The 11,762-nt window shown below is 42.1% G+C and overlaps 1 protein-coding gene across 2 annotated transcripts in view; it reads left to right on the top strand.

The window, feature by feature from the left end:
• Positions 1 to 1,824: 1,824 nt before the first annotated feature.
• Positions 1,825 to 11,762, top strand: part of csnk2a2b (casein kinase 2, alpha prime polypeptide b) — a 20,409-nt gene continuing 10,471 nt past the window's right edge. Inside the window, exons 1-6 of one of the 2 annotated variants that reach the window (XM_020604423.1) lie at positions 1,825 to 2,868; positions 3,297 to 3,408; positions 5,796 to 5,897; positions 9,423 to 9,473; positions 9,681 to 9,740; positions 9,963 to 10,046. In XM_020604423.1, coding sequence (XP_020460079.1) covers positions 2,765 to 2,868; positions 3,297 to 3,408; positions 5,796 to 5,897; positions 9,423 to 9,473; positions 9,681 to 9,740; positions 9,963 to 10,046 — 513 coding nt within the window. In that variant the 5' untranslated portion in view covers positions 1,825 to 2,764. The remainder of the gene's footprint in view (positions 2,869 to 3,296; positions 3,409 to 5,795; positions 5,898 to 9,422; positions 9,474 to 9,680; positions 9,741 to 9,962; positions 10,047 to 11,762) is intronic. The other variant, XM_020604425.1, reaches the window with a different exon arrangement.

The following is an 11,762-nucleotide window of genomic DNA, read 5'->3' as shown; positions in this document are numbered from 1 at the left end:
AGATTTAGGAATGAAAGGATGCAAACACTGAGAGCCTCTGATTGGTTGTTAGATGTTAATAGACCAGCTCTATAAAACATCTCAAGATGACAAATGGCTTGTATTTCTTTTCCAAAGCAGAATTGCACTTAATAGTGCAGCACACAAAGACAGACAGCTAGCACTGCTGCACAAGTTCCAACTAATACGTTGCACCTGTAGGTTGCTTAACTTTCACTCTTCATCTGGACAGTCTGGACACTGTGCTGCCATTCCATCGTTCTACACATCCTGAAGGTGTGTTTTTGGGTCATTATCCTGCTATAGAATGAAACCCTGAAATGATCTGGCTTCCCTTGTTAAATGCTTTTGTCAGTGCTTCAGATGGTGTAGTAAAAGCAGTGGTGTACATGTAGTACATTTATTGAAGTACTGTACAATTTTGAGGTATGTGTACTTTTTTGAGTCTTTAAATTTTCTGTTACTTCATACTTTGATTTCACTACATTTTAGAGGCAAATATTGTACTTTTTACTTCACTACATTTATTTTATAACTTTAGTTACTAGATATTTTCAGAACCAGATTAATACAAAAAATACAATATAATTTTAAGACCTCACTGATTTATGATGGAAAACATGTAGTTTTAATACAATATCATATACAGGAATGTGAAATGTGATATTCTGCATGAGTACTTTTAGTACTTGAAGTATATTTTGATGATAATACTTGTGTACTTTTACTTCATATTTTGAATACAGGACTTTTACGGGTAACACTTTTACTTAGGTAAAAAATCTGGGTACAACACAGCCTTTCTACAGATAGAATTTGTTCTAAGTAATCAGCAAATGTTGGGACACATGTAGGGATGAAAACCATCCCAGATATCCATGATGTCATTTTGAATATCCAAAATACATTGTGACCAGCAAAAAAAGTAAAAATTCTATCTCAGGTATCTGCAATTAAAATTATGATTAGTAATAATCCAATTTCTGATCATATATTGTGGCCATTCATCTGTAAAGCTTTTTCATTTTGGATATATGAAATTAAATTTATGAGTAAAAACTGGAGTATATGTATCTGAAATGGGTTTTCATAATAAGAATTCCTACTGTAGATATTCTGGAATGAAAGTTCTGGATATCAGAAATGATGAAACTATCTGAAACTGAAAGCCCATTACACGTGAATGGTAAAACTGGTGTTGCTTGTCCTAGGAAAAATCATTGTGGATATCTGAAATGTTCTTTTTGACAAGGAACGACTGAATCGCAGATATTTACAACACACATGGAGTCTAGCAATTGAATGTTGAAGCGGCCACTTACATTTTTTAAGGTGTTTTACGTCTTAAATATAGTTTTGACAAAAGTTGTAGATAACCTGAAATATAATTCCTGCTAGTTATGGTTATTTAATGTTGCTGATGATATCTTTATTTACTGTACCATAGTGTGAATACAATTATGGATATATAAAATGTAAGAAGTGTGGTTCGATTACACGTTAAAACGGCTTGCCATAGGTTCATCTGCATGACGCCTGAGGAAACTGTGTCTGTTCAGGACAATGTTATATAGTTAGTTGAAAGCTCTTGGAAAACAAGTTTGAGTTGTATTATTTTTACAGAAAAAAAGTACTGCGTTACTGAGCCTTTAGTGACATTCGCCAGAAAAATATTCCGTGGCCACACGAACAAAATGCCATTGACATAACTGAGATTTTGGGAAAATTATGATAAAATGGTCTGATATGAGAGAACAAAAAGTTTGCGCGCCTGTCACTTCCTCGTCACTAGATGGCGCTGTGGCCCGGGTGCCCAGCCGAACACTTCTCATTCTCACCCCGGCAGCTAGCGGCTTTCACATCCGGGCGGCTCTCGCTCCTCTTCAATCGCAGTCCGCTTCCCTCCCCTGCGCTCTCGACCAAGGGAGGTCCGTGGCAGCAGAAGAATCCCCGAACCTCGGGCACTTTCGGAGGCGTCTGGTAGTGCCCCCCTCCCTTGAGGCGCTGCTTACCCGCACAGCCGGTGGCACATGACGCCTTTTCCACCGATGGTGGTGCACGGCGCTGAGCGCTCCCCGTCGGTGCGACATCTCCGCGCCGAAGTAGCTAACATCAGCTAACAACATCGATCTCCGCTTCTCCGCCCCCTCTCTCTGCGATCGACTCCCGCTATCTATCCGACACACCAGCAGCGGATTGATAGCTAGCACTGGACCACCGAGGGCATCTCCCACCCTGCCTGTACATCATCTAGCGCAGGAAGCCCACCCGTTTCCTCCCAGGTTTAGGGCCGCAGACAGAGTAGCCTCGGACATTCACCCGTGATATTTAGATTGCCAGTCCCCTTTCCTCCTTGTTTGTGGCCTTTTCAGGGTCCATTTCTTCTCTACCTCAACACCCCGATGCGCCTCCGTCCCTTTGCGTAACCTCAGCTGCACTATCACCCTCACCTTGATCATCCCCTCTCCGAGCTCCACCGTCCCCGGCTCTGCTGCTTCTGAGAGTCCGATCAAGGAGCTTTGCTCGACGTGCACAGACTGCGGAGAATCCCGGCAGACGTCTCCGGTTCGTCTTCGTCCCTGGCTTCCCTTTTCTTAGCCTGGCTGCACAGAGGAGCTGGCTGGCCTGTTCTACAATACACCGACACAGACATCAAATCCAGTTTCCGGTCTATCCCCACGACCCCGTCTAGCTCGTCAGCGATCCCCACACCAGCAAATCTCAGTGATACACGCCCCGTAGCGCCCGAGCCACGGCTCTCGCCATGCCGGGTCCGGTGGCCGGTAGCAAGTCCCGTGTGTACGCAGACGTCAACACGCTGAAGAGTCGGGAGTACTGGGACTACGAGGCCCACGTACCCAATTGGAAGTGAGGACATTTTTCTTTATTGCACATTGCTCTCATTGCACGCATTCCTGACCACTGCAGATAATGGGTCTCTGTGTGCATGTGTGTCTCTGTGGAGAAGGAACAGGGTCCAGATGGGTATCTATTATTATACATGTAGCTGTGAGGGTGTGATGACACTGTGCAGTCTCTGTCTCCCGGCCCACCACCCTGCTGTTCTGCACTGTCTGACACTTTCCCACCTTCATTGTCCCTATGTTCACCCTGACTGGTGCTGCCTGTCTTGACATCAGAACCAGAAATCCCCTCTGCCCCTGGAGTTTTGTCTCTGTGACAGGAACCCATAGCAACCCAACAGCTCATACACTGACTTAATTGCTCATGTGTTGCAAATATTTTTCTCTCTGAGGCAGTCACACATGCTCTGCTGTTTCTCTGTGTCCCTGTAGCAACCAGGAGGACTACCAGCTGGTCCGCAAGCTGGGCAGAGGCAAGTACAGCGAAGTGTTCGAGGCCATCAACATCACCAACAACGAAAAAGTGGTCGTCAAGATCTTGAAGGTGAGCAGGTGGATCTCCCCAATAAAAAAAAAATTGCTGGATGCCTTGGAGCCCTCCTCATCACATTTCCATGAGAGTCCTAAACTCTTTCTATTCCAGTTTTAGAGGATTTCCTGCTCTGTTTTTGTCTTATTTGATAGTTTGCTGAGATAAAACCTGAATATGTCAGGAGAATGGGACAGTTGTTTTTCACAGTTGTCTTGCATTTCACAATAGTTGTTAGATGCAGCTTTAATTACTGTATTTCTTATGGTTGTAATCCTAGAGTTTGGATGTAAAGGACGTCGTCTCATTGTGCTGAACTACAGCCGCTCAGATGTGATATAAACTGAATCTCGCTGGGTTGTGGACTGATAGTCGGGCAAAACAAACAATTTAATGATGTCACCTTGGGTTTCATTAACTTGTGTTGGGTCTTTTCCAGTATTCTGATTTTATTTTATTATTCTTAATTAATGTTCTAAGTTGTCAAGAAATTGTTTGCTCTATAAAGCATCAGAAAACAGATAACATTTCATGAAGTTCAAAGAGACCTGACCAGATCTCTTCTTTTGTCCCACCAGCAGTTGAAAATCTACAAATATTCAGTTAACTATGATGCCAGACAAAGAAAACCAGCATATTCTCACTTTTGTGAACCTGGAACCATCAAATGTTTGGCATTTCTATTCATCTGAAGGATGAATTTAATTTAATTTTCAGTTGACCGAGTTAACTATTGCAGCTGTAGATTTAGCCATGATGGCATAATTGCAGCCCAGATAGCAAACACCTGTTGTGTCCAAGTTTCCTGAATGAGGATGTGTAGTATCTCAGACTGTGCTGTGGAGGAGAGAAAGGCCATCTTAAAGCTACACTATTCAACTTCTTTCAAATAGTTTTGTTGTAGAAATCTGCTCCAAACCTTGTCTTAATGTGGAGAGGTGGTGTTGAAGCCTCCTGTGACCCTGACTCATTGAACAGCACAGGCAGCAGTGCAGAGATATTAGCTTCTAAAAGCTGTTGAGCAGGATTGACCTCTATAACCAGTCAAAGATTTTCTATTATTTCTGCAGGATCAGCAAGTTTTGTTGTTCTCATTTATTGTAATTTCATAATGAGAACTGTCTGAAGAGTCACGCAGAGCGTAGTAGAGCGCCAGGGTGTGGGGGGTGAAGAGTCACGCAGAGCGTAGTAGAGCACCATGGAGCAGTGCCAGGGTGTGGGGGGTGGAGTAGAGTGGTTTGGAGTGTCATGCTGTGTTACCTTAATTTACATACTTTAGCTTTAATCAGCAAATTAATAAGTAGATCTGTTTACTCTTACATATACTGTACATTCATTCATTCATTCATTCATTTTCTACCGCTTAGTCCCTGAACGGGGTCGGGTCGGGGGGGCAATCCCGGCCAGCAATCAGGCGAAGGCGGGGTACACCCTGGACAGGTCGCCAATCCATCGCAGGGCTAACACATAGACGAACAACCACACACGCACATGCACTCCTATGGGTAATTTAGAGACACCAGTCAACCTAAGCTGCATGTCTTTGGACTGTGGGAGGAAGCCGGAGTACCCGGAGAGAACCCACGCAAGCACAGGGAAGAACATGCAAACTCCACACAGAAAGGTCCCAGGTGGGGCCCGAACCCGGAACCTTCTCGCTGTGAGGCAACGGTGCTAAGTGCTAACCACTGCGCCACTGTGCTGCTCTCTTACATATACAGTGTATAACAAATAAATGTTTAAATACATACATATTTTGTTAATGAACAAGATAAAACTGGAATGAGTACACTGATAATTAATGAAAAAATAATTTTATTTGAGGGAATAAATGCATTTCTCTGCTTGTACACATCTGTATTTCTCCTGCTGTTCACTTATGTATTGGTGCATTGGTATAATAGTGAGGTAGGTGGTAGATCCCTGTTGGATGCTGCAGTGGTTTCATTAATGAATTAGTACAATAAGTCAATTTTTGTTCTTTCCTCAGTCTGAAGCTGTGGTTGAGACAACCACTGCCCACATATATGTCTGCTCAGGAATTCCTGTTTTTTCTTGTTGTGACAGCACAAATTGGAATAAAAAACCTGAAGAGATGGGTGTTTGGAGTTGGTGTGGTGGTTTTGTAGGTGACAGATGAGGATTGTCCATCAGCCATTTTAAAAGTGAAGGTCTCCCTACCAGCTGCGCTAAATGTCTTTGAACTAAAATTGACATACTGATGCTGAAGAATGCAGCAGCAGAGACAAGCCAAGCTGAGTCAGCAGGTTTGTGTCAGGAGTCAGAAATAGCACGCGGACAAACACTCTGTATGTCTAGATGTACATTTTTCTGGTCTCCTACCCTAAAAACCTCTTGTTAAATCTCTGACGTTGTTTGTCTTGGTCTTCATGTTGAATTAGCCGGTCAAGAAGAAGAAGATTAAGCGAGAGATCAAGATCCTGGAGAACCTGCGAGGAGGGACCAACATCATCCGACTGATGGACACAGTGAAAGACCCAGTGGTAGGCTCCGCTGACAGCATGGCTATACTTTTAAAACTAGTGGAGTGCGGGATTGAAACATATCAGATCTTAGGAATGTGGGTAAAAGGTGCAAAATTAGCATTTGTGAGTCATCATGCATTAGCCAGCGAGGCTGTTATAACACATTAGTCACCTTTTTTATCTGGTGCCCTGGTTTTACAGAAGAACAGACTTAAGATTGCAGTTGCTCGGTGCTATAATTTCTTCTTTAAAGCTACACTGCCTAATTTCCTTTCAGCCAGAGTATTTATAGAGACTCAACACAAACTGACACCATAAGTTGCTCCTAACCACTTGCCCCTCCCATCCCATCCTGTTTCTTAGCAACAACTATGGATGCCTGGTAGTGACAAAATGCAGCCTCCGGTCCAGAGTTAGCTGACTATCGAGTCAATTTGTCCATCCAGTAGAACCCTCTGCCTAATGTGGCACAAAGCACTAATGCTACACAAAGTTCAAATTTCTCCTAAGTTAAAGTCATATTAATCAACACAAAGGTAAAACTATATGAAAGGTCAAAGTGTTTATTTGTCATATGCACAGTTAGGAAACGTGTTTCCCTGTACAATGAAATTCTTACTATGCCGTCCACATGAATACCACAAAATACAAATGAAATATAGGAAGTAACACAAAATCTAAGGCACTTTAAGCAGCAAATGCAGCAATATAGTAAAAAAAATATATACAAGCATATAACAATGTATGCTGCATGGGAGCAGCATGTGCAGCAGAGATCCATGCTAGGTCACTAATACTACCAAAATAAACTTACTAGCTTTAGATGCTAATGCACCAGATGGAACAGTGCCACATCTGAATCACATTTGGGTCCTTGGGCTGCCTTTAACACTTTCCATCTCAAAACAACAAACTGATGTTAACCCTGGTTTCCGCTCCTTCTTTGTCCCACTCTGTGCAAAAGAACAAAGCATCTGCAGTCTGACAGCCACTGATTCACAGATTTTAGCTGCACAGAGGTCCTCCATGGTTGACTCTTTGCTGTTTTAAAAATGCATCATATACCCTTCACTAGGTGGCAGCTGGGGCAAATTTACAGACCATATTTTTGACTACACAGGGTGGAGAGGCTGGATTTGCAACAGAAGCACTGTAGGGGGGCAACAGTGGTGCAGTGGGTAGAGCAGTCATCTCCCAACCAGACGGTTGAAGTTTCGAATCTCTGTGCCTGGACTCCACATGTTGAAGTGTCCTTGGGCAAGACTCTGAACCCCCCCAAGTTGCCCATGATGGCTGCGTGTATGCGCGCAGTGGCCCGGGGCCCGGGGCCCTCAACTCCGTACAACATTGCGTTGTACGTGTCACAATGTTACAATGACAATAAAATAAAAGCTTCTTCTTCTTCTAGGTAACAGATTTTAATGGAGGGGGGTAGCATAGTGGAGAGATATGACATCCTGTCCCATTTTCACTTTATATGTCAAGCAATGTGTAAAATCTTAGTTAGTGCCTTCAGTGTGTTTTCTGATGCCAACCCCTACGTTGAAAAGGTGTAAACCACCTTGACTTGGGTTGTTGTTTGTGTGGAACGGGAGCTTGAGGTTGTAACTACACACCCTTTCCTAAAGTTACTTGTGGAGTTTAGTTCTGTTTACACTCAGGGTTTCTCACCAAAACACACTTTAAATATCCTGCAGATCTAACAAATGTCTTGAATTCATTTCCTTTCTCCATAAAATATGGAAAGCCATTTTTCTCAGTTCTGTTGTTTTCTAGCCTGCGGTCTTCCTCCTCCTGGTCGTCATTGGCACGTTGCTGCGTTTCCTGTTGTATTTCTGGCACTGAATGTTGATGATTGGAACAGTGTGAAAATGGAGGTAGAAAGTGCACTGCAGCAGTGCATGCTCGTACGTGACTATGCCATGAGTTACTATGTATGTAGAGGCGTTAGCTCACAACAAAGAAATATGCAGAGTGAATGGCAGAATGAGTCATTTTTTGATGAGCTGCTGGAGTAAAGTCAGTACTGATCCATGCTTGTGCATCCCTAGTTACAATAAATACTCAGTTCTTGCATTAAAATGTACACTCAATGACCACTTTAATAGGTACACCTGTATGTTGTATTGCAGTTCTCCATATCTACTGTATCTATCTGGAGAGAGAGAGAGAGAGAGACTATCTTCACAAATCTTCTCTTCTGTTGACATTTTTATAGGTGGATAAAATGGATTACATGTCATAGTTAGAGGGTGTGTTGATCTTTTTTGTCCTTCCTATTTTGATATATGAGGGGGCAGAGTGTTACAAACACCTCTCAATGCAGTCCAGGGCAAGAACAGCTGATTACATGCATCACAAATGTAGACTTTATGGCACAACAGTTGCATTGGATTGCATCAAATTTTACAGGGGCACCTAATAAATTGGAAGCAGACTGTGTGTCTTTGCAGTAGTTCTTTTTTTTTATTTGTAATTTTGTTCCAGCAGAGTGTTTTAGAGTTGACAAAATCAAACTGACCAATCCAATGCAAACACAGGATCTAACAACAAATATGGAATGATAAATAGCAGAAGCCGAGGGCCCTTTATGCCCTGCAGATAACCCAAGGCCCCGCCAACCCCATTGATTCAAAGCGGGCGTTAATGGTGGCATCTGTGCAGGAACAGCAATCCAGTAAACCTGTTTTCTCCACTCCAAGTTTGCTGTCTGCAAATAACAGTAACGTTAAGCTGATGTCACAGTGCTGCCAGTGAAAAGAGCCCTTGGAGGAGGCAATGAATGTGAATTACACACTGGATGTAATGATTACTTCTGTCATGGAGGGTGAAACCTGGTGCTGGTATTTGTGAGGGAAAAAAACATTAACTCCAATTTTGCTGTTATTCATACTGTAATTAGTTTAATTTACAGTGGGCTGCCACTGGGCCACACAGTTTTTGGAATATCTGATTTAACAGATGTTCTCCAAAAGCAAAGTCAGAAAACAGAATAAATTATCTGATCAATTTGTAGAGTATTAGGGAATTTGACATATGGACACATTTCTGCTTTCCTATATGCCCTGTGTTTTCAGTCATGAGTCTCTGTTTGCAACGACATCTCTGAGCTGGAAAACATGAATGAACCAGGAAGGAAGAATATTTATAGGCCATGGAAATGCTGTGACTCAGCCGATGTGTCTTCTAGTACAGTGGTGGAAACCCTGCAGGGCCCTTTGTTTTTGCTTGGGGGCAAATTTCCTGTAAAAATTGTCATTCTAATCGTGGCCTGGTTGAAATAAACCAGTGCTGCCTGGTTGAAATAAACCAGTGCTGCCTGGTTTGCCAGTTGATCAAGTGAGACGCTGTCAGTGTTTCAGGTCGGGCTCCAGTTAATTTCCAGTACATTAGCCTTAGTAGTTGAGATCATACAATGGGCTTGTCAAAGCTGTTTTGAATCAACAGTGAAACACATCTTTTCATGGTTGTCTGTGATTTTGTTTTTTTCTGTTTTGGTTTTGACTTTCTGCCCCTCTCTGTCTCTCTGTGGTGGCTGCACAGTCCAGAACTCCAGCACTGGTCTTTGAATGCATCAATAATACAGACTTCAAGGTACGACCATCATATCTCCTCTGCATGCATCTGTTGGTGGGTCTTTGTGGCCACACTGGGCGCTCTGATGTCACTGTGGCCACTTGCCTATTTATCCCCCTCCCTTGTTGTGATGTTTGTATCAGTAGGATAGTGCTGGGACTGCGGGTACTTTTCAGATTCAAGGTTCATATCCTCATGCAGATTTGTTTTTGTTTTTCTCTGCAGGAGTTATACCAGAAGTTGACAGACTATGATATCCGTTTTTATATGTATGAACTACTGAAGGTGAGACCTGTTTGCTTTGCATACCATTAACACACAAGCTTTTTTGTTTTGTTTTAAACAACAGACATTACTAAAAAAAAAATGTTAGAGATTATGTAGCCATGACTGTTTAGAGGAGGAAATTCTCCCACTCTTTTTTTTTCTTTCTTTCTTTTCTTGGCAACGAAAGACTGTACACACATTTGTCTTTGTCTACACTGAAATTAAGTGTGTGTGTTCCAGGCTCTGGACTACTGTCACAGTATGGGAATTATGCACCGTGACGTCAAACCCCACAATGTGATGATCGACCACCAGATGAGAAAGGTAGGAGGTGCCCTACATAGTCCATTTTTTTTTTCTTCACACACCCACACGCACACTCCATTATCTCTCATCCCTCTGTTTCTACTCCTCTGTTTTTATCTTGCTGTTTATTTTTGCTCTGGCTGCCTCCGTTCTTTCATTCCTCTTTTTTTTTTTTATATCATTTTTCCCAGTTTTAAAGGAGTTGGTAATGCATTAGCTGGCGTCCCTGTCATGCGCGTGAGTACATTAGGAGGGAGATCCTTATCATAACAGCAGATGTAATTTTCATCTAAATGGATGTAGGTGTAGCTGCTTTTTGTTGGTTTGTGCTACAACACAATTCACTCTGCACCCACTTTGACAGCTTTTCTTGTTACTGTTCTGAGCATATGACAAAGAACAATGTGGGGCCCACTGAGTGCAAGCGCTGACGGCAGAGCGCCACCTGCAGTTTGTCCACGTGACCCAGAAAAAAAAAAAAGTAGAACCAGCTCAAATCAGAAATTCTAGATTGTATTTGTTGAATTAAAACAGTATCTCTGGGTTAACTGTGCTGTAGATGTTGCATTTTCTTCCATGATCTCTTCAACCTTCTAACCTGAATCCTGCTAACAGAATATTAGTCAATGCACACCCCAATAATAATAATCATTTAAGATGCATTGCTGCTGGAAATGGCTCAGATCCATTCAGTGTTTGAACAGTAAGATGTGTTTACACACACAGTTGTTTCAGAAAGTGTTCAGACCTCTTTAGTTTACAGTAGGCTCCCATTGTTATGTTGTAGATTTAACTTAATTACATCGTTTGACATTTTTGTAAAATTTTTTTAAAATGAAGTCTGACATGTGTATTAGTCAGACTTCTTATTCAGTAATTTGTAGAAGCCCCTGAATGCTTTTGTACATAAGCGATTTCAGTATTTGACTTTTATTAAATTAGCCATTAATTAACAAGAGAGCCTTATGTCTGTGAATCTGTTGCCGTGGTGCATTCTGGGAGTGAGCCAAACACAGCTACCTCATGTAACTGCAATGCTCAGCACGCATGTTTAACTCTTTACCCGTTTTGGCTTTATTTCAGAATAAGAACACAATGTTATTGAAGATAAGTTCTTGTGGGATTAATAAGTCAAAACTGGCAAAACTAACACCCATCATGCATAACCCCTCCCATCCCCTGCACCACACAGTGGAGGCTCTGAACAGTTCTTTTAGCACAAGACTGTTACATCCCCAGGGCAAGAAGGAGCATTACCGCAGGTCATTCCTCCCCACAGCTGTCAGAGTATACTCAATACTCAAATCCCAGGGGTAAAATGCACATGTGTAAAATCTTGTCCTTGATTTTTCTCAAATACTTTATATTGTCTTGTTTTAGGTATTTTTGAGTAGTTTTTCAGAGATTCTCATGGCTGAAATACAGGTACAGTGGGGCAAATAAGTATTTGATACACCACCGATTTTTCAAGTTTTCCCACTTACAAAGAATGGACAGTTCTATCATTTTCATCGTAGGTACACCTCAACTGTGAGAGACAGAATCTACCAAAAAATTCCAGTAAATCACATTGTTAGATTTTTAAATAATTTATTTCCATTTTATTGCATGAAATAAGTATTTGATCACCTACCAACCAGCAAGAATTCTGGCTCTCACAGACCTGTTAGTTTGTCTTTAAGAAGCCCTCCTATCCTCCACTCATTGCCTGTATTAATTGCACCTGTTTGAACT

Source organism: Monopterus albus, unplaced genomic scaffold, assembly GCF_001952655.1.
Source record: "Monopterus albus unplaced genomic scaffold, M_albus_1.0 scaffold65.1, whole genome shotgun sequence".
Lineage (NCBI taxonomy): Eukaryota > Metazoa > Chordata > Actinopteri > Synbranchiformes > Synbranchidae > Monopterus > Monopterus albus.
This window is presented reverse-complemented; position numbering and strand designations above follow the sequence as displayed.